Source organism: Dromiciops gliroides, chromosome 1 (genome assembly GCF_019393635.1).
Source record: "Dromiciops gliroides isolate mDroGli1 chromosome 1, mDroGli1.pri, whole genome shotgun sequence".
Classification (NCBI taxonomy): domain Eukaryota; kingdom Metazoa; phylum Chordata; class Mammalia; order Microbiotheria; family Microbiotheriidae; genus Dromiciops; species Dromiciops gliroides.
Genome location: NC_057861.1, coordinates 73,746,623 through 73,771,074, shown reverse-complemented (window position 1 = coordinate 73,771,074; position 24,452 = coordinate 73,746,623). Strand labels below are relative to the sequence as shown.

At 42.1% G+C, this 24,452-nt stretch overlaps 1 protein-coding gene and 1 long non-coding RNA gene across 5 annotated transcripts in view; one reads left to right on the top strand and one right to left on the bottom strand.

The window, feature by feature from the left end:
* The first annotated feature begins 19 nt into the window (after window positions 1–19).
* On the top strand, window positions 20–14,458 carry LOC122754644. Of its 2 annotated transcripts, none has more exons than XR_006356376.1 (3): window positions 20–243; window positions 11,079–11,251; window positions 11,364–14,458. It is a non-coding gene; the product is annotated as an uncharacterized LOC122754644 (long non-coding RNA). The 2 variants fall into 2 exon arrangements; XR_006356377.1 differs by having other exon boundaries at window positions 20–302.
* PBX4 (PBX homeobox 4) overlaps window positions 10,393–24,452 on the bottom strand; it is a 54,811-nt gene continuing 40,751 nt past the window's right edge. The window contains exons 3-10 of one of the 3 annotated variants that reach the window (XR_006356375.1): window positions 23,342–23,583; window positions 22,759–22,949; window positions 21,551–21,686; window positions 20,523–20,679; window positions 19,833–19,936; window positions 19,395–19,459; window positions 12,276–12,362; window positions 11,145–11,180 (exon numbers count right to left, since the gene is read on the bottom strand). Coding sequence is in view for 2 of the 3 variants with exons in the window: in XM_044003113.1 (XP_043859048.1) it covers window positions 11,088–11,180; window positions 12,276–12,362; window positions 19,833–19,936; window positions 20,523–20,679; window positions 21,551–21,686; window positions 22,759–22,949; window positions 23,342–23,583 (1,010 nt within the window). In the remaining variant the exon portion in view is untranslated. Of the gene's footprint in view, window positions 11,181–12,275; window positions 12,363–19,394; window positions 19,460–19,832; window positions 19,937–20,522; window positions 20,680–21,550; window positions 21,687–22,758; window positions 22,950–23,341; window positions 23,584–24,452 lie in introns of all 3 variants that reach the window. The other 2 variants (XM_044003113.1, XM_044003116.1) reach the window with 2 other exon arrangements.

Below are 24,452 nucleotides of genomic sequence, written 5' to 3'. Positions count from 1 at the left end.
GGCGCAAAACCCCAGCCAAACAGCTGACGTCATTCCTCAAAAGATTACTTCAGAAAGCACAACTCTAGCATAAAGCGTCCTGCTCATGGGCAAAGTCCTGGGGAGCGTTGACGTGTTAATGACGTTTACGAAGTACCCAGAGATACTTGCAAGACTAGAGCGGATCCTTAACCACGAATCACCCGCCCATCTCTGGCATTCCTGGATCCGGACGGACGGAGGGGCTTTGTGGGAGGAAGAAGAGTAAGTCAGAGCAAGTCAGAGCAGTTCTGGCCCCAGACATCGAAAGTTTTTTGCAATAGGTGGGTGGGCTTTGAGTTTGTTCCAACCGGTTATCGGGTACTCATCACCTCTTGCCTGCAGCACTACGATGATCGCTTGCCAGTTGGTCCCTGCCGCCAATCCTGCTCCACTCCCATCTATCCTGACAGCTGCCAAAGAGATAGTTCTTTAGAACTAATCCCCTGCTCAAGAAGCTGTTGCCTATAGTCTAGCTACAGTGATATAGTATAATGTACTATATATAATATAGCATATACACTATGTTACAGCATATACCATAGCATACATTATCGTATACTATGGCATGATAATATATACTATAATATAGTATGGTAATAGCTCAGTGGCTCCCTATTACCTATAGGACAAAATAGAACTTCTCTGTCATTTAAAGCTCAGACTACCTCTTCAGGCTTAATACAAAGTACTCCCATGCTCTATTCAGACACCCCCCATCCCTACCCCCAGAGGATCTTTCTTTTCCAACTTTTTTTTTTTTTAGTGAGGCAATTGGGGTTAAGTGACTTGCCCAGGGTCACACAGCTAGTAAGTGTTAAGTGTCTGAGGCCGGATTTGAACTCAGGTCCTCCTGACTCCAGGGCCAGTGTTCTATCCACTGTGCCACCTAGCTGTCCCCCCAACTTTCTTAATAAAGCTCCCTTCTCCTTCTTACTGTCCCCTATCTCCACCTCAGTGAGGGATTACCCAGAATCTCTGCTGTACTCAGACCCTTAGGCGAGGCACTCTCCCTGTTGTTCACCGGAGGTGGGCAAGGCCCCTCCAAGCCTTCTATGCTCGACTGGGCTGACATGACTGTTTGGTTGGTCTCCTTCATTCTCAGAGAGGACCAAAATGACACTACTATGTTAGAGTCTACAGTGTATTAGACCAATACCAGCTTGAAATGTTCTGCCACAGGTTGGGCACAAAGAGTCCATGTGAACATTTGGGACATGACTGGGACACACTACCTGGATATTAAATTAGAAATCAACAATTATAATCCTTACAGGAAGCCTTCCCAGGGAACCCTGCCTGAGTCCCAATCTAAGGCCACTGATCTCCTCTCCAGACTTGCTGGAGAGCCCCACATCAGACCTGACCCAGACAACCCACTTCCAAACACCAGTCTTTGCCCCAGGGACCCCCGTGTCTATCTGGATCTAAGCCATCAGCATAGAACCTCTTTGCTAAAGACTTCTCGGTTTGATCCTTCTCCTGCTAACTATTGTCTCATGTCTCTCCTGCCCTTGGTAACTAAAAGGCTGTCTACAACAGGTGCCTCCACTTTCTCTTCTTTTTCCCTCCTTTAAATTCCTTACAGTCCTGCTTCTGACCTCATCCTTCCACTAAAACTGCTCTCTCCAAAGGTACTGAGGAGCTCTTGGTTACCAAATTCAGTGACCTTTTCTCAATCCTCATTCCCTTCAGCCTCTTTGCAGGCTTTCACACTGTTAATCGCTATCTTCTCCTTGATACTCTCTTCTCTCTAGGTTTTCAGGACACCACTTTCTCCTGATTCTCCTCCTATCGGACGGCTCCTTCTGTCTCCTTTGCTAGATCCTCTTCCCTCCGACCATAATGTCCCTCAGGGTTCCGTCTTGGGCTCTCTTCTCCAAGAAGTAGTATTTACTTGCTGATCTTATCAGCTTCCATGGATTTAAAGACTACCTCTATGCTGATGATTCCAAAATTAACCTATCCTGCCCTAAACTCTGCTGCCCTCCAATCTTTCTTCTCCTACTGCCTTTCAGATACTTCAAAACTGGATGTCCAGTAGACATCTTAAACTCGACACGTCCAAATTGGACGCATTCTTTTCTCCTTAACTCTCCCCTCCTGCCTTTATTTATTTATTTAATTTAAATTAAATTAAATTTTTTTTTTTTGCAGGGCAATGAGGGTTAAGTGACTTGTCCAGGGTCACACAGCTAGTAAGTATCAAATGTCTGAGGCCGGATTTGAACTCAGGTCCTCCTGAATCCAGGGCCAGTGCTTCATTCACTGTGCCACCTAGCTGCCCCCTCCTGCCTTTTTTATTACTGTAAAGGGCAACTCCATCCTCCTAGACCCTCAGGCTCCCAATTCTGCCTTTCCTGTTGTTCAGTCATTTCAGTTGTGTCCAACTCTTCATGACAATATTTGGAGTTTTTTTGTTTTGTTTTGTTGTTTTTGCAGGGCAATGAAGGTTAAGTGACTTGCCCAGGGTCACACAGCTAGTGCCAAGTATCTGAGGTCACATTTGAACTCAGGTTCTCCTGAATCCAGGGCTCACTTCGACACCTAGCTGCCCCCAACCTGATTTCTTCTTAATCCTTTTCCTTTCTCACTTCTGAGTAAGCTTACCAAGACTGAGCTCCCTCCTGATGACACTATGTATCCTGGCCACCCTCTCCAGTGTTGGTTGCCCCTTGATTTACTCACTGGTTGTGGTGAAAGAATCAGGATATTCTTTGCACCCCTCTTGCCACTTCCAGACTCTCCTGCCATCACTTGGCAACCACTCCTTTGAGTTTTGTAGTATTCAGATTTATCATCTAATCCTTATAATTATTTATCACCCCCCCAGGATGCTCTTCCTTCTCCAATAAGTTCAGTGACTGGCTCCATCTTTCTTTCCTCCCCAACTCCTGCTTTCATCTTAAGAGATTTTAATACACTCCTTCAAATACCATACCATCTCACTTCCTCAATCTACTCAATTCACATGACCTACTCCTACAAACTACCTCTAAGCAGATGATCACACCCCTTGAACGTCATCACCCACAGGTTCCATGTTCATATTTAGAAACTCTGAACTTCCTTTATCTGGTCATAACCTTCTATCACTCCATCTTTTCCTACCTTATGACCCCCAACCCTGTTCTTTCTCACCATAATCTGCAACTTTTATGCCCCTCAGTTCTTTGCCAGGCTATCACCCCATTCATCAGCTATACTATCCTGAACCATGGCGAATCACTTCAACTCTACACTGGAACCACTCGCCACCTTGTACTGTTGTTGATCATGCCTTGACAAACCCAAGCCCTGGATTACTTGGATCTACACTGACTTCTTCACTCCAATTTATGTGCTGCTGAACAGAGCTCAAGTCTCAAAAATTGTTGACTGGGTCTGCTACAAATGTGTTACACACAGTAATCTTAAGTGGCCTTTTACTATAGCAAGGCAATCCTTTTACACCTATTTATCCTTCCACTCCTCAAAGTGAATACACTCTATGTACTTACAGTAAGTAACTTCACAATGTTTATTGACAACCTTATTTATTACTCCTCTAGTTGCCCCTACTCCCTTTCAGCTGAGGACCTTGACTCATACTTCCCTGAAAAAAATCGAAGAGATTCCCCAAAGTCTCCCTTTTCCTTATCTTACATCAGGCAGACATCTTCAACTATCTCTGGTTTCACCCCAGTCTCTTTTTAGGTTTTTTTTTTTTTTGCAGGGCAATGGGGGTTAAGTGACTTGCCCAGGGTCACACAGCTAGTGTCAAGTGTCTGAGGCCAGATTTGAACTCAGGTCCTCCTGAATCCTGGGCCGGTGCTTTATCCACTGTGCCACCTAACTGCCCCTCTGGTCTCTCTCTCTCTTTTTTTTTTTTTTTACATATAAGGTATTTTATTTTTTCCATTACATGTAAAGATAGTTCTCAACTTTTGTTTATACAAGCTTTACAATTTCAGATTTTTCTCCCTCCCTCTCCCCTCCCCTAGACAGCAGGTAATCTGATATAGGTTATATCTATATATCTATATATCCATATATATATATATATATACACACACACACACACACACACATATATATATATATATACACATAATAACATTAATCCTATTTCTGCATTAATCCTGTTACAAGAGAAAAAATCAGAGCAGTGATGCAAAACCTCAAAATAGAAAAAAAAAACAGCACCCAAACAAAAGAAATAGTATGGTTCAATCAGCATCTATACTCCACAGTTCTTTTTTTCCCCTCTGGTCTCTCTTAAAAAGGTGGCTTTTGGGGGTGGCTAGGTGGCGCAGTGGATAAAGCACCGGCCCTGGATTCAGGAGTACCTGAGTTCAAATCCGGCCTCAGACACTTGACACTTACTAGCTGTGTGACCCTGGGCAAGTCACTTAACCCCCATTGCCTCATCCAAAAAAAAAAAAAGGTGACTTTTCTCTTTGCCAATGCAAATTCCTCTACTTGTATCCTCAATCCCATTCCTTCCTGTCTTCAGCAGATTGAGCCCCTCCCTCCCCACATCCAATGTTAGGTCTCTTCCTGTTCACTGGCTACTTCCATGTTGCCTAACAAATTCACTCATGTCTTCCCCAATCTTAAAAAAAAGACCATGTCATACTATTTTTCACTTTGATTTTTTTCCCCCTTTGGGTCTGTGTCTTTTACAACATGACTAATATGGTAATATATTTTGCATGATTGAACATGTGTAACCCATATCAATTTTTGACTGTCTCAGGGAGGGGGGAGGTAAGGAAAAGAGAGTAAAGATTTGGAACTCAAAATTTAAAAGAATAAATGTTAAAAAATTGTCTTTACATGTAACTGGGGGAAATATATTTTTTAAAATCCCAAATCCGGGGGCAGCTAGATGGCGCAGTGGATAGAGCACCGGCCCTGGAGTCAGGAGTACCTGAGTTCAAATCCGACCTCAGACACTTAACACTTACTAGCTGTGTGACCCTGGGCAAGTCACTTAACCCCAATTGCCTCACTAAAAAAAAAAAAAAGAAAAGAAAATTTATAAAAAAAAAAAAAAAAAAAAAATCCCAAATCCTTCACTTGATCTTACCCTCCCCACTAGCATCCTATATCTCTCCTCTCCTCAGCCAAACTCCTTTAGGAAGCCATCTATCTACAAGCAACGCTTCCACTTTCACCCCTCTTTCTTCATTTTAAAACCTCTGCAGTCTGGCTTCTGATCTCATTTCTCTGAAACTTCTCTAGTGTAGCCAACATCCTTTTTTCCCATCAATACTATGGTAATTGCAGGGCAGCTAGGTGGCACAGTGGATAGAGAACCGGCCCTGGATTCAGGAGGACCTGAGTTCAAATCCGGCCTCAGACACTTAACAATTCCTAGCTGTGTGACCCTAGGCAAGTCACTTAACCCCAATTGTCTCACCAAAAGAAAGAAAATATTGTGATTGCTAAATTTTCTCAATTCTTCTCTTTCTTGACCTTTCTGTAGCTTCTGGCACTTTGGATTACACTTTTTCTGGATACTCTTTTCTCCTCCCAAGGTTTTTGTGGCGTTGCAGTCTCCTGTTTCTCTTCCTGATTTCTCCTTCTCAGCCTCATTTTTGATTGGCTCTTCATCTATGTCACACCCACTAACTGCAGGTGTCTTTTAATTCTGTCCTTGGCTCCTTTCTTCTTCTGTAATGGCTTCCTTGATGATCTCATTTAGCTCACACAGGTTCAAATATCATCTCTATGCTCTACAATTCAATATCTATACATCTGGCCCTAACCTCTCTCCTGACATCCATTCTCTTATCACCAATTGCTCCTCAGATATCTTGAAGTGGATATCCCCAAGGCATCTCAAATTGGAAATATCTAAAACAGAATCTGAACTTCCCTATTATTGTTTGGAGCACCACCATCCTCCCAGTTACCCAGATTCCAAACGTAGGTGTGATCCTTAACTCTTAGTACACTCACTCTATAGATCCAATCTATAGAGTCATGCTGACTATCTCTGCATCTCTCAAATACATCTTCTCTCCCCTGACATGGCTGGCAGTCTGGTATAGACTCATCATCTCGTGCCTTAACCACTGCAATATCCTTGTGGTTGGTCTCCCTGCCTTGTCTTTCTCCACTCCAGTCCTTCCACCCCCTACTCAGAAAACTCCAATGGCTCCCTATTACCCCCAAGATCAAATATAAAATCCTCTATTTGACTCTCAAAGCCCTTCACAGACTGCTCCCTTCCTACCTTTCTAGTCTTTTTACATTTGTCTTCCCTCTACAACTTGTTAATCCAGAGCCTTTTCACTGTTCCTCAAAGCTGACACTTCACTCTCCCAACTGTGTGCCTTTTCACTGCTTGTTCTCCATACCTGGAGTGCTCTCCCTCCTCACCTCTGCCTATGGCTTTCTTTAAAGATACAGCCTCTATAGGAGGCCTTTCCCAGTCCTCCCCATTGACATTGCCTCCCTTTGGGATTATCTCCCATATCACTGTAAATACATCCAATACACACACACACACATACATACATACATATATATATATCTATATCTATGTCTTGTGTGTACAGTTCTTTTTATGTCACTTCCTCCAGTAGAATGTGAGTTCCTTGAGGGCAGAGACTATATTTTTGCCTTTTGTAGCCACTTGGCCAGCAACTAATACTAAGTGCCTAATAAATGCTAGTGGAATGAATGAGGTGATCATCAAACCTTGCCATTTGTTCTCCTCCTACATCGTCTACATCTGTGGGTCTTTTCATCCACCATGCAGCTGAACCCTCCTGTATGAGTTGTCTCTCCCAAATATATTTTAAGTGATTAGATTCTAAGTTCCTCAAGAGCATTTTTGTCTCTGCATTCCTATCACCTCGCACATTATTTATTTGCTTGTTTTGCAACATTTTATTTTTTCCAGTTACATGTAAGGGTAGTCTTCAACATTCATTTTCATAAGATTTAGAGTTCTAAATTTTTCTCCCTCCCTTCCTTTCCTCCCCCCTCCAGAAGACTGCAATCAGGTTATATATGTACAATCCACAAGTGCTCTTTTTATCAGTTCTTTCTATGGGGGTGGATAGTAAGCTTCATCATTAGTCCCTTGGGATTGTCTTGGATCATTGCATTGCTGAGGGTAGTTAAGTCATTCACAATTGCTTATTGAACAATACTGCTGTCACTATGCACAATGTCCTCCCAGCTCTACTCACTTCACTATACATCAGTTCATGAGTCTTTCCAGGTTTTTCTGGGATCATCCTGTTTGTCATTTCCTATAGCACAAGACCATTCCACCACAATCATATACCACAGCTTCTTCCATCATTCCTCAATTGATGGACATTCCCTTGATTCTCAATTCTTAGCCACCACAAAGAGCTGCTATAAGTATTTTTTGTACAATTTTTCCCCCTTTTCTTTTTCATGATTACTATTGTTAACTGTTTCCCTTCCATCTTATTCCCTTCCCCATGATATTTATTCTATTATCCATCTTCTTTCATCCTATCTCTCTTCAAAAGGGATTTGGTTCTGTCTGTCCCCTCCCTCAATCTGCCCTTCCTTCTTTAACCCCTCTCTATCCCCTTCACCTCCTATTTTCCTGCAGGGTTGGAGACATTACTCCACCCAATTGAGTGTGTATGTTATTCCCTCCTTGAGCCAATTCTGATGAGATTGAAGTCTCTGAGCCAATTCTGATGAGTGTTAGGCTCATTTAAGTATGCTTCCACCAGTCATGGACAACCATGGATCAGTGCCTTGAAGAGCCACAGGCCACAGTGTGGCTGTGCAGTCCAAAGGTGGTGCAGTGGATAAAGCACCAGCCCTGGATTCAGGAGGACCTGAGTTCAAATCCAGCCTCAGACACTTGACACTTACCAGCTGTGTGACCCAGGGCAAGTCACTTAACCCTCACTGCCCTGCAAGAAAATTTAATTTATAGGTTCATTCACTGCCCAGATTAAATAGATTACTCCACCCAGTTGGGTGTGTGTTAGTCCCTCCTTGAGGCAACTCTGATGAGTTTGAGGTCTTTGAGCCTTTTTTGATGAGTATAAAATTCATTTACTGCCCTTCTCCTCTCCCACCTCTTTCCCCACTCCATAAGCCTTTTCCTGTTTCTTTCATAAAGGATTTCACCTCTGCCCTTCCCCCTCCCCCAGTGCATCCCCCTCATCCCTCGATTTAACCCTAAAGATGTCATCATGGGGCAGCTAGGTGACACAGTGGATAAAGCATCCATCCTAGACCCAGGGGGATCCCAGACAAAACCCGGCCTCAGACACAAGACAGTCACCCACTGCACGACCCCAGGTATGTCCCCCAACTCTAATTTTTTATGGTTCTCTAGGGTCTTGTATTTGAAAGTCAAATTTGCCATTCAGTTCAGGTCTTTTCATCATGAATACCTAAAAGTCCTCTTTTTCATTAAAGTCCCACTTTTTCCTCTGAAAGATTATGCTGACTTTTGCTGGGTAGGTGATTCTTGGTTGTAATCCCAATTCCTTTCATATTCCATTTCCTATCATATTCCATGCCCTCTGGTCCTTTAATGTAGAAGCTGCTAGATCTTGTGCTATCCTGACCGGGGCTCCACAGTACTTGAATTCTTTCTTTTTGGCAGCTTGCAATATTTTCTCCTTGACCTGAGAGCTCTAGAATTTGGCTATAATATTCCTAGGAGTTTTCCTTTTGGGATCTCTTTCAGGAGGTGATTGGTAGATTCTTTCAGTTTCTATTTTACCTTCTGCTTCTAGAATATCAGCAATTTTCCCTAAGAATATCTTGGAAGAAGATGTCTAAGGTCTTTCCTTGGTCATGGTTTTCAGGTAGACCAATAATTTTCAAATGATCTCTCCTGGCAGACCTATTTTCCAGGTCAGCAGTTTTTCCCAGAAGACATTTCACATTGCCCTCTATTTTTTTATTTATTTGGATTTGCTTTATTGTGTCTTGGTTTCTCATAAAGTCACTAACTTCCATTTGTTTGATTCTTAGGCAATTATTTTCATCAGAGAGCTTTTGTACCTCCTTTTCCATTTGGCCAATTTGATTTTTCAAGCTGTTGACTTTTTTCTCATGTTTTTCCTGCATCACTGTCATTTCTCTTTCAATTTTTTCCTCTACCTCTCTAACTTTATCTTCAAAGTCCTTTTTGAGCACCACTATGGCCTGAGACCAATTAACATTTTTCTTGGAAGCTTTAGATATAGGAGCCCTGACATTAACATCTTCCTCTGAGGGTGCACCTCGATCTTCCTTGTCACTGAAGAAACTTTCTATGGTCCTCACTTTTCTCTGTCTGCTCATCTTGCCTTTCTTTTACTTGACTTTTAGCTCCTTAAAGTGGGACACTGTTTCTAGGCTGCAGTATCCCAAGCTTCAGAAGTCCCAGTTGGTATGATTTAAGGAAGATCAGGTTCTTCACTCACCTGGCCTGTTCCCTGGTCTGTAGATGACCCCAGACCAATTTGATAATCAACCAGCTTTGTGTGTTGTAGTTGTCAGCTCCTATGAACCTGTGCCCCTCCCCTACCTGGGCCACTGCTACTCAAGCCTACCTCCAGGTTCCTAGCAGGGGTGAAAAACCTAAGTTCTACCTCAGCACCAGCATAGACCCCTGTAGTCTCCCCCCTGCCAAGGGCTCAGCCCTCTCATCAGACTGTGAGCTTAATTCCAGATGACACTGATGCTTCAGCTGATTCAGAGGCTCTGGAGGTCTCCTTCTCTGGTGAGGCCTTCCTGGGACTGGGGTTGGGCTCCACTCCTGTCTCACCACAGTAGCTCCCTCCTTCAGACCTTCCAAGTTGTTCTTGGTTAGAAGATGATTTCAGCACATTCTTCTGTGGGTTTCGCTGCTCCAGGCATTGTCCTATGGCATTATTTGGATGTTTTTTGGGAGTGATTGTGTCATGAGTTCTAGAGCTCACTGTCTTTCCTCTGCCATCTTGGCTCCCAAGGTGTGTTTTTCACCTCGCACATTTTAATAAATGCTTGATTCAACTGAGTAAATTTGTTTTTCTAGCCTTCTTTCTACAAAGGCCTCCAGAGCCAAGTATGGAGGAAGGGGGCAGAGGAAAGGGCCAGCTCAGGTTCCTAACTCCACTCCAATCAGCTGCAGACTCACATCAGTTGTCCTGCCAACTGTTCTGCATCTCTGCCCCTCTCCAGTTATGCTGTAAGACTAGACTACCTGATTCAGGTTCATGGCAATTCAGAGGGGCACTGACATTTAATCTGGCCACTGGTATCAACATGCCAAAAAGCACCACTGTCAACCAGTTTGCCCACTGCTGTCATTGTAAGAGAAGTCAGGGAAGCCAGGTGAAGTGAGGTCAGAGACACCCATCAATCATAAGAGAAGATTCAGCAAAGGCAGGAAGGAAAAAGGCTTTGGAACTTTATTCTCTTTGATAAATTTTAAACTGAAAACGGTAGATTTGTATCAATATTTCCAGAAATGCACAAACCTATTCACAGGGAAGTCTGAATTTACAAAGACATGAAATTAGAACTACATGAAATAATACAGAATGTAACTTTCTACTTATTGTAAATCCCAATAAAAGTTTTGGTAAAGTTATGTTTATTTCAGGTCGATTAGCTCAGAATTCATAGAATGAATCTGAGTTAACAAAAAATTTATTTCCCTATACAAAATTACAATACACAGAACGTGTACAAGTACAATACAGGTTTAAATTGTTAGTAACTATCACCTAGAACAAAAATTTCATAGTAAAAAAGGACATGGAAATTAAAATAAGTCAAAATTTTTAATTGAAAAATTTGTGACAAGTCCTAAAAGAGACACTTCAAATTCTTACCATAAAATTGCTATTTAAAAAATGAATTTGGTTAGGAAGAGGAAACAGGTTTTCAAATCATTTTAAATCCCGATGGATCTAAGTAAAAAGTAACTCCAATGTGTTAGGTTGAGAGGTAGAGAGGTGTCACTGTAATCACAATCTTCTATTGGTTCCAGGTTTTCTGAGGTAATTAGCTGTGTGTCAAGTTGTAAAAATAAGAATATTGGCAAACATGACAAATTACACCAATGACCTCTTTCCTCTCATCAATAGGTCCCAAACTTAATTAGATGCATCTGAATTAACACTGCCGGGGTCCCCAGCAGGTGAAGTGATAGATGATGGAGTGGTAGCGTCCTGCCAGCTGCCATTTGTCTGGAAATAAAGAGAAGATCAATGAAGAGAGGAAAGCAGAAGAGGAGTTTTGGACAGCAGACTGATCATGGGTCAGCAGTGTAGTGTCTGCCTGCCTAGGGATCAGAGCTGGGAGGGGGCAGGATCAGTTCAATGAGACCCTTATGCTATGTGCACATTAACATCTTTTCTCCTTTCCTTCAGATCAACACATCCAGCATTGCACTCCTCAGTCCTGTAACTGGACTGATGGTCTGGTGGCCAGCCATAAACTGTGAGGCTCAGAAAATAAGGAAGGAGTTCTTGCAATCAGCTTTTTGTGAAAGAAGACCAATCTGACACCCAGGGAGGCTGGACTTTTCTGGGTGAAGAAACAGAGTACCTAAAGAAGAGCCAGCAGCCTATCTTGGCAATGCCAGTAGCCCTAATATTAGGCCACTGAGATACACCTTCAGCTTTGACTTTTTATACTGGGCATCTAGTAAGATAGGTTCACAAACACCAATAACTAAAAAGGAAAGCAAAGGATCAAGTTTTTATTTAGCAAATGCTAAATAAAGAGGGAGAAAATTCCAATGAAAAGCAAAGTAAGAGCCTAGGGTTTTTGCTAAAGAAAGGAGACCATGCAGGATATCAAGAGATATTACAGGATTACAAGATAGATATCTGTATTACAAAGGAAAAGTCAGTCTAAGAAGTGATATTTGCAGGTCTTTTAAAAACCAGGTACCATTACTTTATAAGCTTTTGAACTTCTAAGTTACATCTTTGGGTCTTCCCTACAGAATTCATTCTGTCGATACCACTATACTTTAGCACAAATAATCCTTAGGAAAGCTAAGTATGTCATACTTGCTTAATGGGTAGCAGGGGAATAGGTTAGCAACCAGAACCACATTATGGATTAATTTTTGGCTAGAAAAGACCAATTTCCCAGCTGGATATGCCAATAGCTCTCTTGAAGAAAGAGAGATGGATGTGTTTGAGAATGTGTATTTGGGAGCCAAAGAGGATATTTGATCTGCACATATAGTCTTAGAGAGATATTGCACCAGAGATGATACAATCCTTTTTTTGTAAACTTTAATGAATTATTCTGAAACTCTGGTCACTTACATCAATTCGCTGCGTTGTATACAAAGGGTTTCCGACAAGGGAGTCGTATCTGCCCGTCTGATGTATAACATGATGTAAAGAATCCATCTGCAACAATACCCAACATGATCACTCATCACATCATACACTCTGGCTCATTTCAAAGGGGGAAAACCCACAGTAAAATGATAATCTTTCCAATGATGTCTACAAACCAGGCATAATAGATATGTAACAAGGAAAGTGACAGCTAGGTGGCGCAGTGGATGGAGTGTTGGATTTGGGATCAGGAAAACTTGACTTTGAATACAGGTACTGCCACAGGCACTTACTAAACTGTGTAACTCTTAGTCTGTTTCCTCATATATAAAATGGGGATAATAATAGCACTTCACAGGTTGTGAGGATGAAACAAGATCTATCACCTTAAAGCCTTACATAATGGTTATTATTCTCAAAACTGCTATGCCCCCAGAGTCTCCTAAAACCACAAGTTCTAGGATCATGGATCTTGAGATGGGAGGGCCCTCAGAGGTCATGTAATCTTCATAGAAAGGTGTTTCTGTCCAGGTGAGGGCTAGATGGGTAATTCCAAGGCCCTGGAAATAGTTATAGCTTCCACACCCTATAGGGGACCACAACACAAGCAGAAGAAAACTGCAGAGGGCTGGGCTCTCTATGTCTTCCTTTACCTTACTTCCCCCTTGTTTCCATGGGGAAGGTACAAATATCTTTTTACTGATGGATTTAGACTGAGTAAGGTGTTTTCCATTGTGGCCTAAGGGAAGGGCAGGTTTTCATTAAGCAATAGTGGAAAGCAATTCAAGGTCTCTAGTAAAAATATGTTTTCTCTCACTCAAGCCCAGTTGTATAGGGAATTCCAGTTTGGGTATGTTGAACTAGGTGAAATATGAATTCCCAGGGGCAGCTAGGTGGTGCAGTGGATAGAGCACCGTCCCTGGAGTCAGGAGTACCTGAGTTTAAATCCAGCCTCAGACACTTAACACTTACTAGCTGTGTGACCCTGGGCAAGTCACTTAACCCCAACTGCCTCACTAAAAAAAAAAAAAGAAAAAGAAAAAAAGAAATATGAATTCCCTTTCAATGCTAAGATTCTGTAATTCTGAAACTGTACATTGATGTTTGCATTTAAAATTAATACTTTCGGGGGCAGCTAGGTGACGCAGTGGATAAAGCACCAGCCCTGGATTTAGAAGGACCCGAGTTCAAATCCAACCTCAGACACTTGACACTTACTAGCTGTGTGACCCTGGGCAAGTCACTTAACCCTCATTGCCCTGGCCCTCCCCCCGCCAATAAAAGCTCTGCTCTGGAATATAAATTTCCTTGAGGGCAATAAACTCTGTGTAAAATTAATACTTTCTCAAAATGCTACCCTAAAATTCAGGCCAAAATTTCAGAGTTGGAAGAGATCTCAGTGGTCATCTAAGCCCTCCACTACATCCCTTATAGGTATTTGTCCAGCTTTCGAAATCCTACAATGAGGAGGAACCCACTATCTCCACAAGCAGTCTATTCTACTTTTGGATAGCTAGTTCAGGTTCTTATCTTTCACCTAGACTATTGCAACAATCTCCTAATTCTTGTCCCAGCCTCAAGTCAAACAGGTGCCAAAGTGCTATTTCTAAATACAGGTCTGATCATGTCATTTCTGTAGAAGCATACAACACTAAGGCCTCAGCAATGCTAGAAAAAAAAATGCTGTGATGACAATGTCTTCATCTGAAGCCCTTGATCTCACTTGAATCAAAGACCTAATTAATTTTCCTAAATGGAATAGGGATAGGGCCTGGATCTAGGATTTCACAGGTTTGGGGAATCCCTCTACAAATGCAGGTTTGTACCTTGCCTTAGTCACTGGGAGATTAAGGGAACTGCCCAGTATCACACAGCCAGTGTGTGTCAGAAGCAGGTCTTCCTGATTCCAAAAGCAGCTCTCTATCCCTTATCCTAAGGCTGCCACCTCACATTTCAATTTCAAGGAGGGATCCTGATTCCTTGAAATTCAGAGAATTGGTCTTGTAAACAAAGCCAGGTGGTGGGAATTTCTTTTTGGTCTTGGTGATCAAAGTCGGGGTGGTAATTAATGTCTTTTTGTTTAATCCAGTTGAGGGGTTTTTCTTTGTTCACCTTTGGCCAGATTGAAAGATTTTAAGAGAATGTAATTGGTAACATTACAATAAATCAAAACCCCTTAAAGTATGTGGAATTTTGTCTTTTGTTTCATGTATACTATTAAGATTGAAAATAGAAATTGCTTGGGTCAGAGGGAACTGCAATTAACAGAAGAAGCTCAAATTGTACCTCTAAGTCACTCAATAAGCACTTAGTAAGTGCCTACTATGTGCCAAGCACTGTGGATACAAAAAAATGCAAAAGACAATCCCTGTTCTTGAGGAGCACACAGTCTAATAATAATAAGAGAGAATGCATGTTAATAACTATGTACAAACAAGATATATAGAGGATAAACTGGAGATAATCAAGAGAGGAAAGGCACTAGCATTAAGGGGGATCAGGAAAGGCTCCTTGGAGGAAGTGAGACTTAAAGGAAGTCAGGGAAGCCTAGAGGCAGAAATGAGAGTATTCCAGGTATGGGGAACAGCCAGTAAAAATGTCCAGAAAATGGAGATGGAGTATCTTGTGGGAGGAACAGGAAGCAGGCCACTGGATTGCACAGTGTGGAGGTGGGGACTGGAAAGGTAGGAATGGGTCAGATTGTGAAGGTCTTTAAATGCCAAACAGGATTTTATATTTGATCCTGGAGGTAATGGGCAGCCCCTATTTACTTTAGTTTACTAAAGGCGGGGAGGAGATGACGGTCAGATCCATGTTTTAGGAAGATTAATTTGACAGGTGAATGGAGAATGGATTTGAAGCAAGGAGACCAATCATCAGGCTATGGCGACAGTTCAGGCATGAGGTATTATGAGCTTGTAGCAGGGTTGTGGCAGTGTCAGAAGAGAGAAGGTGCTTCTTTGTTAACAAATAACAGCCATTTCTGGATAGGACCTTTTCTGGAGACCTAGGGCCCCACTCACCATTCCTGTGATTTCTCAGTCTAACCCCTGTTCCTCCACCTCAATCAACATTGTACTTTATATGTTGTCTTCCCTTATTAGAATGTAAGCACCTTGGTAGCAGAGATTTGGATCTCCAAGGCTTGGCACACTACCTGATCCAGATAAATACTTAATGCTTTTTACATTTCTTCATTAAAATTATTCCTTGGCAGATTTTGGCTTAAAATGTGCAAAGTAGAGACGTTTTCTTTCAAATTCCTCTGCTCCATAACCCTCCCTATCACCCCCGGGATCGGAAGGCTCCAATTAATCTTCCCTTTCATGCGCTCTACAATCCAGCCAAAATGGTCGTCTTCCCTTTATCCAGGCTGCACCCCAGGTCTGGGAGGCACTCCCATCTCACCTCAGCTCAAGCACCACCTTCTCCATGAGGCCTTTTCTCATTCTACTGGTCACTACAATCTTCTCTCAAAAAAAATGACCTTTTATTTATGTTGTTGATAGTTAGATACGTGCATGTTGTAGCCCTTTAAGGGCAGGGGCTGTCTCAGTTTTGTGTCGGTATCCCCAGTGCTTGGCTGTGGATTGATTACATGAAGCCCAAATTTGTCTTTTTTGAAACTTCCACCCACTATTCCTTGTTCTGCCCTCTGGAACCAAAGAGGACGGGGCTAATCCTTCTAAGTGATAACCCCTCAAATATTTGATGTCTTCAAATTCCTGTTTTTAGAGGTCAGACATTCAAAGGTCTGTTTCACTTCTCTGTCTCACTCTCCATACTCATTTCCTCTACTTTCTCACACCCTACTCGTTCTCAAGCTTTTATGATCTAACTTCTAACCACTGCTCCCCCGGGGTTACCAAGGAGGTAGTCATTGCTAAAACCAATGCCTTGTTCTCAATTCTCATGCTTCTTTACCACTCTTTCAGTAGTGTGTGACCCTGTTAACCACTACCACCTTTTGAATATTTGCTCCTCCCTGGTTTTCCATAACACCTCTCCCTTAACGCATCTAACCATTCTTCAGTGTCCCTTTAGTGGATCATAAACTTTGCACAGGTATCATCTAGGGTTCTTGTCCTGAGTCTTCCTTCTTCACACTTTTTTAGTGACCTCATCTGCCTCCACAAACACATCCCCATAAGGGGCAGCCAGGTGGTCCAGTGGATAGAGCACCAGCCCTGGAGTCAGGAGGACCTGAGTTCAGATTTGGCCTCAGACACTTATTAGCTGAGTGACCAATGGCAAGTCATTTAACCCTGACTGGCTCCAAAAACAAAAACAAACAAAAAACCACATCCCTCCCCATCTCTACTCACACTGCCATCACAGTAATTTAGGCTGTCTTCACTTCCTGACTGGCCTCCACATAGCTGCCAAAAAGCTATTTCTACAGGTCTGACCATGTCACATTCCCATTCTTACCCCACCCTCATCCAGAAGCTGCCATCCTTATGGCTCTAGGACAAAACATACACTCCCTTTTTTGGAATTTAAGGTCTTCAAAATCTGGCTCCAAATTCTCTTTCTAAACTGATTTCACATTATTTCCCCTCATGCAGTCTACCTGCTATCCATCCTGCATAGGCAGGACACCTTTCATCTCCTGCCTGTGATCCTATGCCCAGGCTCATACATCTTTTTTCCTTCTAAATATTTATATTTAACATTCATTTTCTTTCTTTGCTTTTGAGAGGAAAGAGGACTCTTCTCCTCACCCCCATGTCTCCCTCCAGAGTCTCCTGGGGCTGTGTCCCATCAGTCACCTCCACTTCACAGAGCACTGCTCCAATGGTCCAGAGATGTACTGAGGCACATGCAGCCCGTCTAGCTCCGAATTCTGAGCTCCTCTCCTTGCTTTACCTCACTATGTAGCTAACCAGCTGACTGCTGTCCTTTACATTTACATCCCTTCCTCTTTATCCTCACTGACACTCCCCCTTACCCCTCCATCCCCCTACCCCCAGCTTAGACCCTCTAGTCTGGTCAGTCCATTTCTAGACCTGTCCCAGTTCTCCTGGATATTCCTGCTACAGTGATGTTCTAATCATACTGTTTTTTGATTTGTTTGTTTGTTTGTTTGTTTGCCTATTGGTGAGGCAATTGGGGTTAAGTGACTTGCCCAGGGTCAAGTGTCTGAGGCCAGATTTGAACTCAGGTCCTCCTGAATCCAGGGCCAGTGCTCTATCCACTGCGCCACCTAGCTGCCCCAGTCATACTGTTTTAATCCCACAAAATAATCAGACATTAAGTGCTTCTATGTGCCAGGTTCTGTGCTTTGCCCTGGGGATAGAAAAACAAAAGGCAAACAGTCCCTGGCCCTGAGGAGCTGACATTCTACTGGGAAAGACAACCCATAAATAGCTAAAGGAAGGCAGAAAGGAGGAATGGCAGACAGCCTGTTCAAAGTCATGAAAGCAGGAGGTTTCATAAAATCAAGTTTGGGGACAGCTAAGCAGTGCAGCTTGGCTGGAGTGGGTTAAGTATAGAACTACTCTGAGTGCTGGGGGAGGAGTCTATAGTTTTCTGTGGAGGGCCATTAAAGATTTCTGAGCAGGAAGTGACATGGAGACACCTAGCATTATAAAATATTTGGCCCTACTTAGCAGCCTCCAACAACTTCCTATTGCCTACAAGATGAGATCTAAATTCTCTGGGGAAAGGGGACTGCGAGGGCTCACTTTCCCCAGCCTTTTTGGTTAGTCCATCTTCAAGAAACCTTTTTTTGCTCACACCAAACTTGTCTACTTTTACCCATACCTTGAATTTTCCTACCCCAAACATTCTCCCCCGACCCCAAGTGAAATTATGCACATCCTCAAAGGCTACCTCCGCTATGAAACTTTCTCTATTTCCCTAGCTGAAGAGATAACTCCCTCCTCTTAATTCAGAGGGTGTCCACACCTGGTTTTTTGCCCACTGTCTTGTAGCATCAATATTACCTTTCTAGATATGTCATTTTCTCAAACAATTATTGGACTATTTGAGAAGACATGTCCTATATTCTGTTTCTTCTAATGGTCCATAATGCTGAAAACAATGCCTTGAAAATAATTACTACTCGGGAGCAGCTAGGTGGCACAGTGGATAGGGCACTGGCCCTGGATTCAAGAGGACCTGAGTTCAAATCCAGCCTCAGACACTTGACACTTACTAGCTGTGTGACCCTAGGCAAGTCACTTAACCCTCTTTGCCCCACACACACATATAAAAAAAAAAAACAAGAAAATAATTACTACTCAATCAATCAATCAACTGATAAGCATTTATTAAGCATCTATGTGTTAGGCACTACGCTAAGCACAGGAGATATGATGACACAAGCAAAATCATCCCTGCCCTCAAGGAACTTGTACTCTATCAGGGTAGATGACATGTGCCTATAACAAAATATATAAAAAACGGTCAATTCTGTTTTAAGAACTTGTTTTGAAAATGCAAATTTGCTCTAATGTGCCTGATATATAAGGGAATAATTTAGGCAGAATGTGAATTTTGTGTTTACTTGTACATGATTTCATCTGAAAGAAACAGTGAGAATGCAGAAAACTGTACTGCTTCACAATAACTCACAAGCTGCAACCCTTCTGATGTTCACTTCCATGAGCAAACCTCTGGTCTTTCTCAAGGTCAAGTGCCATATTTATGGTCTATCCTCTGCAGGAGAAACAGCAGGTGGAGAAGGGCTGGTCTGTACCACATCTCCTCACGCTGCACTTTCCTCCATGGCCTCTGGCTCCCAAGGACTGGCATTTCAGCCTGCTCAACTTATTTCAAACTTTGTCAGTGTGGACACCATGGGAACAGGGCTCTAAGCCAAGTAGGAGCACTCAGCCACAGACACCACTGTTATTTAATGTGGTATTTATATATTTCATAACCACCTCACATGTATATAACTGTGCTACCACTCTGATTTAGTTCCTATCTTTTCTTTTAATGTGTCATGGACAAAATTTTTGCTCCTGACTTCTGTTTTCCCATAAGCCCTGTGGTTTTTATTGTACAATTTTGCCTAGCATGGTGATGTTTAGGAATGTTGCAGTGTAGCAGAACTAACTGTGCAAGGTAATTTTTTACAGGGAAGGAACTCACAGCTATGGGGATGAGGAAAGGCTTCACGCAGAAAGTGGCAGGTCTCTTGAAGGAGATGAGGGATTCTAAGAGGTGGAGGTGAAGAGAACATTAGTTGATTGATCCAAACCTATCTTCCTACACCACAAGGACATATTCCAAACACTGCTGCCCACCTGGAGGTCACTTAGGCAAATTCCAGGCATGTTTTCTAGAAGAAATAACTTACTTCTGGAAAATTAGCTTTGTAAACATAAATATACAGAGTGGAAAATGTCACGGAATTAATAAAGCTATGATTTCTAGTAATCAGAAAAATGTCTGAAATAAATTGTTTCAAAATCTGTGACTTTTCCTTCCACGTCCTAAAGGTTAAACAACAGAGAGTCTTAAATCTCTAGAGAAAAGTTCTTCCTGAGGTCATTATGACAAGTGCAGATGACAAGTCTCCAGACTCACCTGTGACTGCACACTGGCTCCCACTGGGGAGCTCTGGTAGGTCAGTGACTGTAGATTTAAAAAGGAGTCCCCAGAATTTGTCATCTTGAAAGAGCCAGAGGAGCCTGAAAAAGGCAGAAAGAATCAGGATAGACACAATACATCTGCCTGGTTGTTCAGTGCAGTCTGGCAGGAAGTTATTAGGCATTTCTGGGCTGGGATCCAGCCTTCACTTCTGTTTAGAGCTGTTAGTTTAGATATGCCAGCTCTAACTGGGCAGGTCGGGTGAAATAGCTGCACAGGAAAGACCCAAGGCCCCAAGTTAATCAAGTGTTTTATTTTTACCACCAAATCACAGCAGAAACCTCACAGCTCAGATAAGGGCCTCCAATAAGGAGCACGTGAACAGTCACTAAAAGCCCAGGGTGGAGAAGAGGGGCTTTGGGCCTCTTTACAAGGTATATCTCAGTTCTTTCACCTACTTGTTCTAAGAGAGAGAGCAGCAGCATTTCCACACAGCCCAGAGCTTTGATGTTTACCCTATTAAATCACTCATCCTTAAACAAACAAGCATGTCTCATTCCAGGTCAAACAGAATAACCAGAAGCAAAGAAAGATATGCTATCTTACAGGACCAGAACGTACTTGGAGGCAGCTGCTATTGCACAGGAGCCAAGCCTGGCCAGCTCTGGTAGAATGGCCCTTACTCACCAGAGGAAGGTGTGGATGGGGAATTGGCCTGGTTTCCTTGGGCCACCACAGTAGTTGCATCCACCGCTGTCTTTGCTGCATAAATATTAGCTTCTTCCTGAAATTTCCCCATGTTCTTTTTGTACCGGATTCTCTTATTGCCAAACCAGTTAGACACCTGTGGACAGACAGAGGGTTATTAAAGCATGTCCCCAGGATTTTTGTCCCACTTACATCCAGAAAGTGTGTGCTGATTTAAGTGAAGAGTAAGGCTTCATTTGGGTACTTATGAGACAAATGTGGTGTCCGGGTCAGCTGCCTCTTCTGCCCCAGACAACATGCCACTTTACCCATTTTCCTATAGATAAGGATCATTTGTTACATGTCAAAGAGGTAAAAGAACAGCCAGCAGCATGAACTGACAGAATGGCAAAGGTGCTTGACTTGAAGTTAGGGAGGCCTGAATTTCAATCTGACCTCTGACACTTAAAAAGGTATGTGACTGTAGGCAAGTCATATAATGTTTCTGAGCTTCAGTTTCTGGAAACTGGGGACAAAACCACCCACAATATCTACCTTATAGAGATGTTATAATGATTTAATGAGCTAATATATGTAATAATAATAATAGCCAGCATATACATAACACTTTAAAGGGCTGCAAAGCATTTTATAGATTATCTCACACATCTCAAAATTTAAAGTGCTATGTAAATTTCAGTTATGATTATTCTCATAATCAATATCACCTACATGGCTATAATAATCATTCTATTACAAAATTATAAAAAAGAAAAATATCACTACATCTTCATGAAAGACCGGACATTTCTAGATCTGTTTCTTCAACAAATGTAAAAATGATTGGATTAGCTGACCTCTGAGGTCTCTCCTAATTCTTGAATTCTCTTCCTTCTATTCTAAAAGCTTCCCATTTGCTTGACAATATTTTTCGGCAGACTTGAGTTACTGATAAAATGGTTGCAACTGGACCTCCTATCTGTCCCTTCCCATTTCCACCCCATTCAGGCCCTTGGAAGGCCAGTCACCTGGGAGACAGTGATGCCGCCCTTCTTGGCTAACTCTTCTTTGGCTTCTTCACTGGGGTAAGGGTTGCTCAGATGGGAATAAAAATATTCATTCAGGACTTCTGTTGCCTGCTTGCTGAAATTACGCCGCTTTCGCCTGGAAAGACAGACTGATCAGAAAGACTCCCTGACCCCATCATTCCACATTAATAGTACTTTGTCTATTTAGCAGTACCTTATGGCCACAACTCCTCAAAGGATGCACATTGGAGTGGATAATTCTGAGTCTCTCCCAATATTCAGTGGTGTTCTGAAGTGAAAAGGGGTATGTTCTACATGATATTGTAGAGAGAATATTGAACTTGAGAAGTAGAAGATCTAGATCTAGTTTCAGTTTCAGCTTGGCCACTTACTAGCCATGTAACCTTAGGCAAGTTTTACAACTTCTGGGATCCAATCTCCTCATCTGTATTAATGACACTTTTACTCTAGACTTTACATAATTGTTATGGGAGGAAAAGGACCTTAAAATATAAGGGACCGGGGCAGCTAGATGGCACAGTGGTTAAGGCACCGGCCCTGGATTCAGGAGGACCTGAGTTCAAATCCGGCCTCAGACACTTGACACTTACTAGCTGGGTGACCCTGGGCAAGTCACTTAACCCCCATTGCCTAAAAAAAAAAAAAAATATATATATATATATATATAAGGGACCACATACATTTGAGTTATTACTGAGCTTAGGGAGTACAACTGCAATTTCATTGACAATAGTGAACTCCCAGAAGAGGAAAATCAATCTACCAATTCAGGTTGACACCTTCTCTGAAACTTATAGGCTTAGAGAGTTGTCTGAGGAAATGAGAGATTAAGTAACTTGCCCAGGGTCCAAAGACCAGTATTTATGTGAGTCATTACTATTGTTACCAAAACTCCTTTACTTGAGACTCTTTAAAAAATCTTTAAGTTAATTTCCCTAAGAGATCTTCTACTTCATTCAGCACTAAGCACAATACTGGCACAGGATAGGTGCTGAATATGTTAACTGACTGATTGACTGGGTGGTCAGTCTAGCAAATGCCAATGAAGTTAGCAAAAATTTGCACCTTCTCTAAGTTCTCATACCCAATAACACATTAGACATTCAGAGAAGGGTCTACAAATGTGAGTGGGAGAGAATCTAGCAGAAATAGGGGCTAACTGCCTGTTTCTGTCCTGTCCTGCTTACCGGGCATCTAGAAACCGGGAACGCAGGATCATCACTGCTTCACACGTGCTTTGCTTCAGCTGCATCTGGATGGTACTGAATTTCCCATGGATAATGTTGACCATGCGTTCAATTTCTTTGGGTGAAATTGGTCTTGTTCTGCTCTGCTCCCTAAGAAGGTTCATGACATGAGTAGTAAACTCACTGCAGGCCTGGAGAAAACAAACAAACAAATAACAATATAACCTCCAGAGATTAACAGCTCACAGCTAAATCTAATCTCAGCACATGGGAATGACTCCACAATACTGGACATGCCCCCAGGTCTCAGCTTCCTCTTCTACCATATGGCAACCACCAGACCTCTAATGTTTTCAAACACTGGCCTGCTGAATGTAACCAGTGTCAAGTGTTTTTTATCTTAGCTATATTCGGAGCAGCAGATCAAAGTGTTTTCAATCAAATTTGGCATCTCTGTTAAGTTGTACCAATTAAGTGTATTCCATATTCTGTGCCACAAAAGAAACAAGGTTATCAGGTTTTGGTTTTGGTTTTGACAAATGCGCATTCACATGATAAAAACTCTTCCATGCAGAAAGATCACCTGTTCATATTTCTCTAGCTCAGAGTGGTATATCTGTCGGATCTGTGACAGCTTGGCCCTGTAGTCAGAGTGTTCAATGCTATTGTCATTTGGACAGCCACCTGATGTTGCTGCTACAGCCGACGGTCCTCCTCTTCCTCTTTTCTCAGGCCCGGAGACACCCTCTGCCAGCAACATGTTATCTAGTCTCATTAGCTGAGCATCTGGGGGGTCCTCTTCCTGAATACCACGAATACTTAACACTAGATGAACAGAAAGGTGGAGCAAATCATTATTCATTTTCTGAAAGGAAAACATAATTGACATCAGGAGAGTTCACTAATTTTTTCATTGAGCCATTTAGAGGAAAAATTATTTTATTTACTCATCAAATTTGGTTCTCTCAATAATGCTCTCTGTAAACCCTTATAAATTCCAGAAACTTTAGGTGGGCTTAGAATTGTTCTGCAGAAGAAAGCCAAGTTTTCAGAAAGCAAAGCTTACTTAGTGAAAAGAGAAAATAGGCACAAGATTATCCACAGACTGATTTAAATGCTAAAAAAATCTGTTTAAACACTTTTGAAATACAAAATCATTAAACAATTAATATTTTCTCCTTACTCCCTTACAAACTAATCTTCTCTTAGTCAGAACTGAGAGGTTTCAGATTTCTAACTAAGAGATATGATGAAAGAAACATTCCTTAGAGTGTTGTGTAATTCAACATTTTCATTCAATTTTGTTATCTTTTTTTTTTTTTTTTTTGCAGGGCAATGGGGGTTAAGTGACTTGCCCAGGGTCACACAGCTAGTAAGTGTCAAGTGTCTGAGGCCGGATTTGAACTCAGGTCCTCCTGAATCCAGGGCCGGTGCTCTATCCAATGCACCACCTAGCTGCCCCCTATCTTTTTTGTTAGTTCTTTATTTGATACCTTTTACAACCACCCTGAATTTTAGTGATGCCATCTTGAGTGGGAATGGGCTAAAAGAATTAAGGTTAACTCAAAGAACAGCTTTTAGTTAATTTACCAGATGATCTAAATATGAACAAGTTTTCTGACCCAGTAGTTTGACTTGATGAAAACCTAATACTTCCAGGCCTGACCAAAAACCTGATACCCTGAAACAGAAGA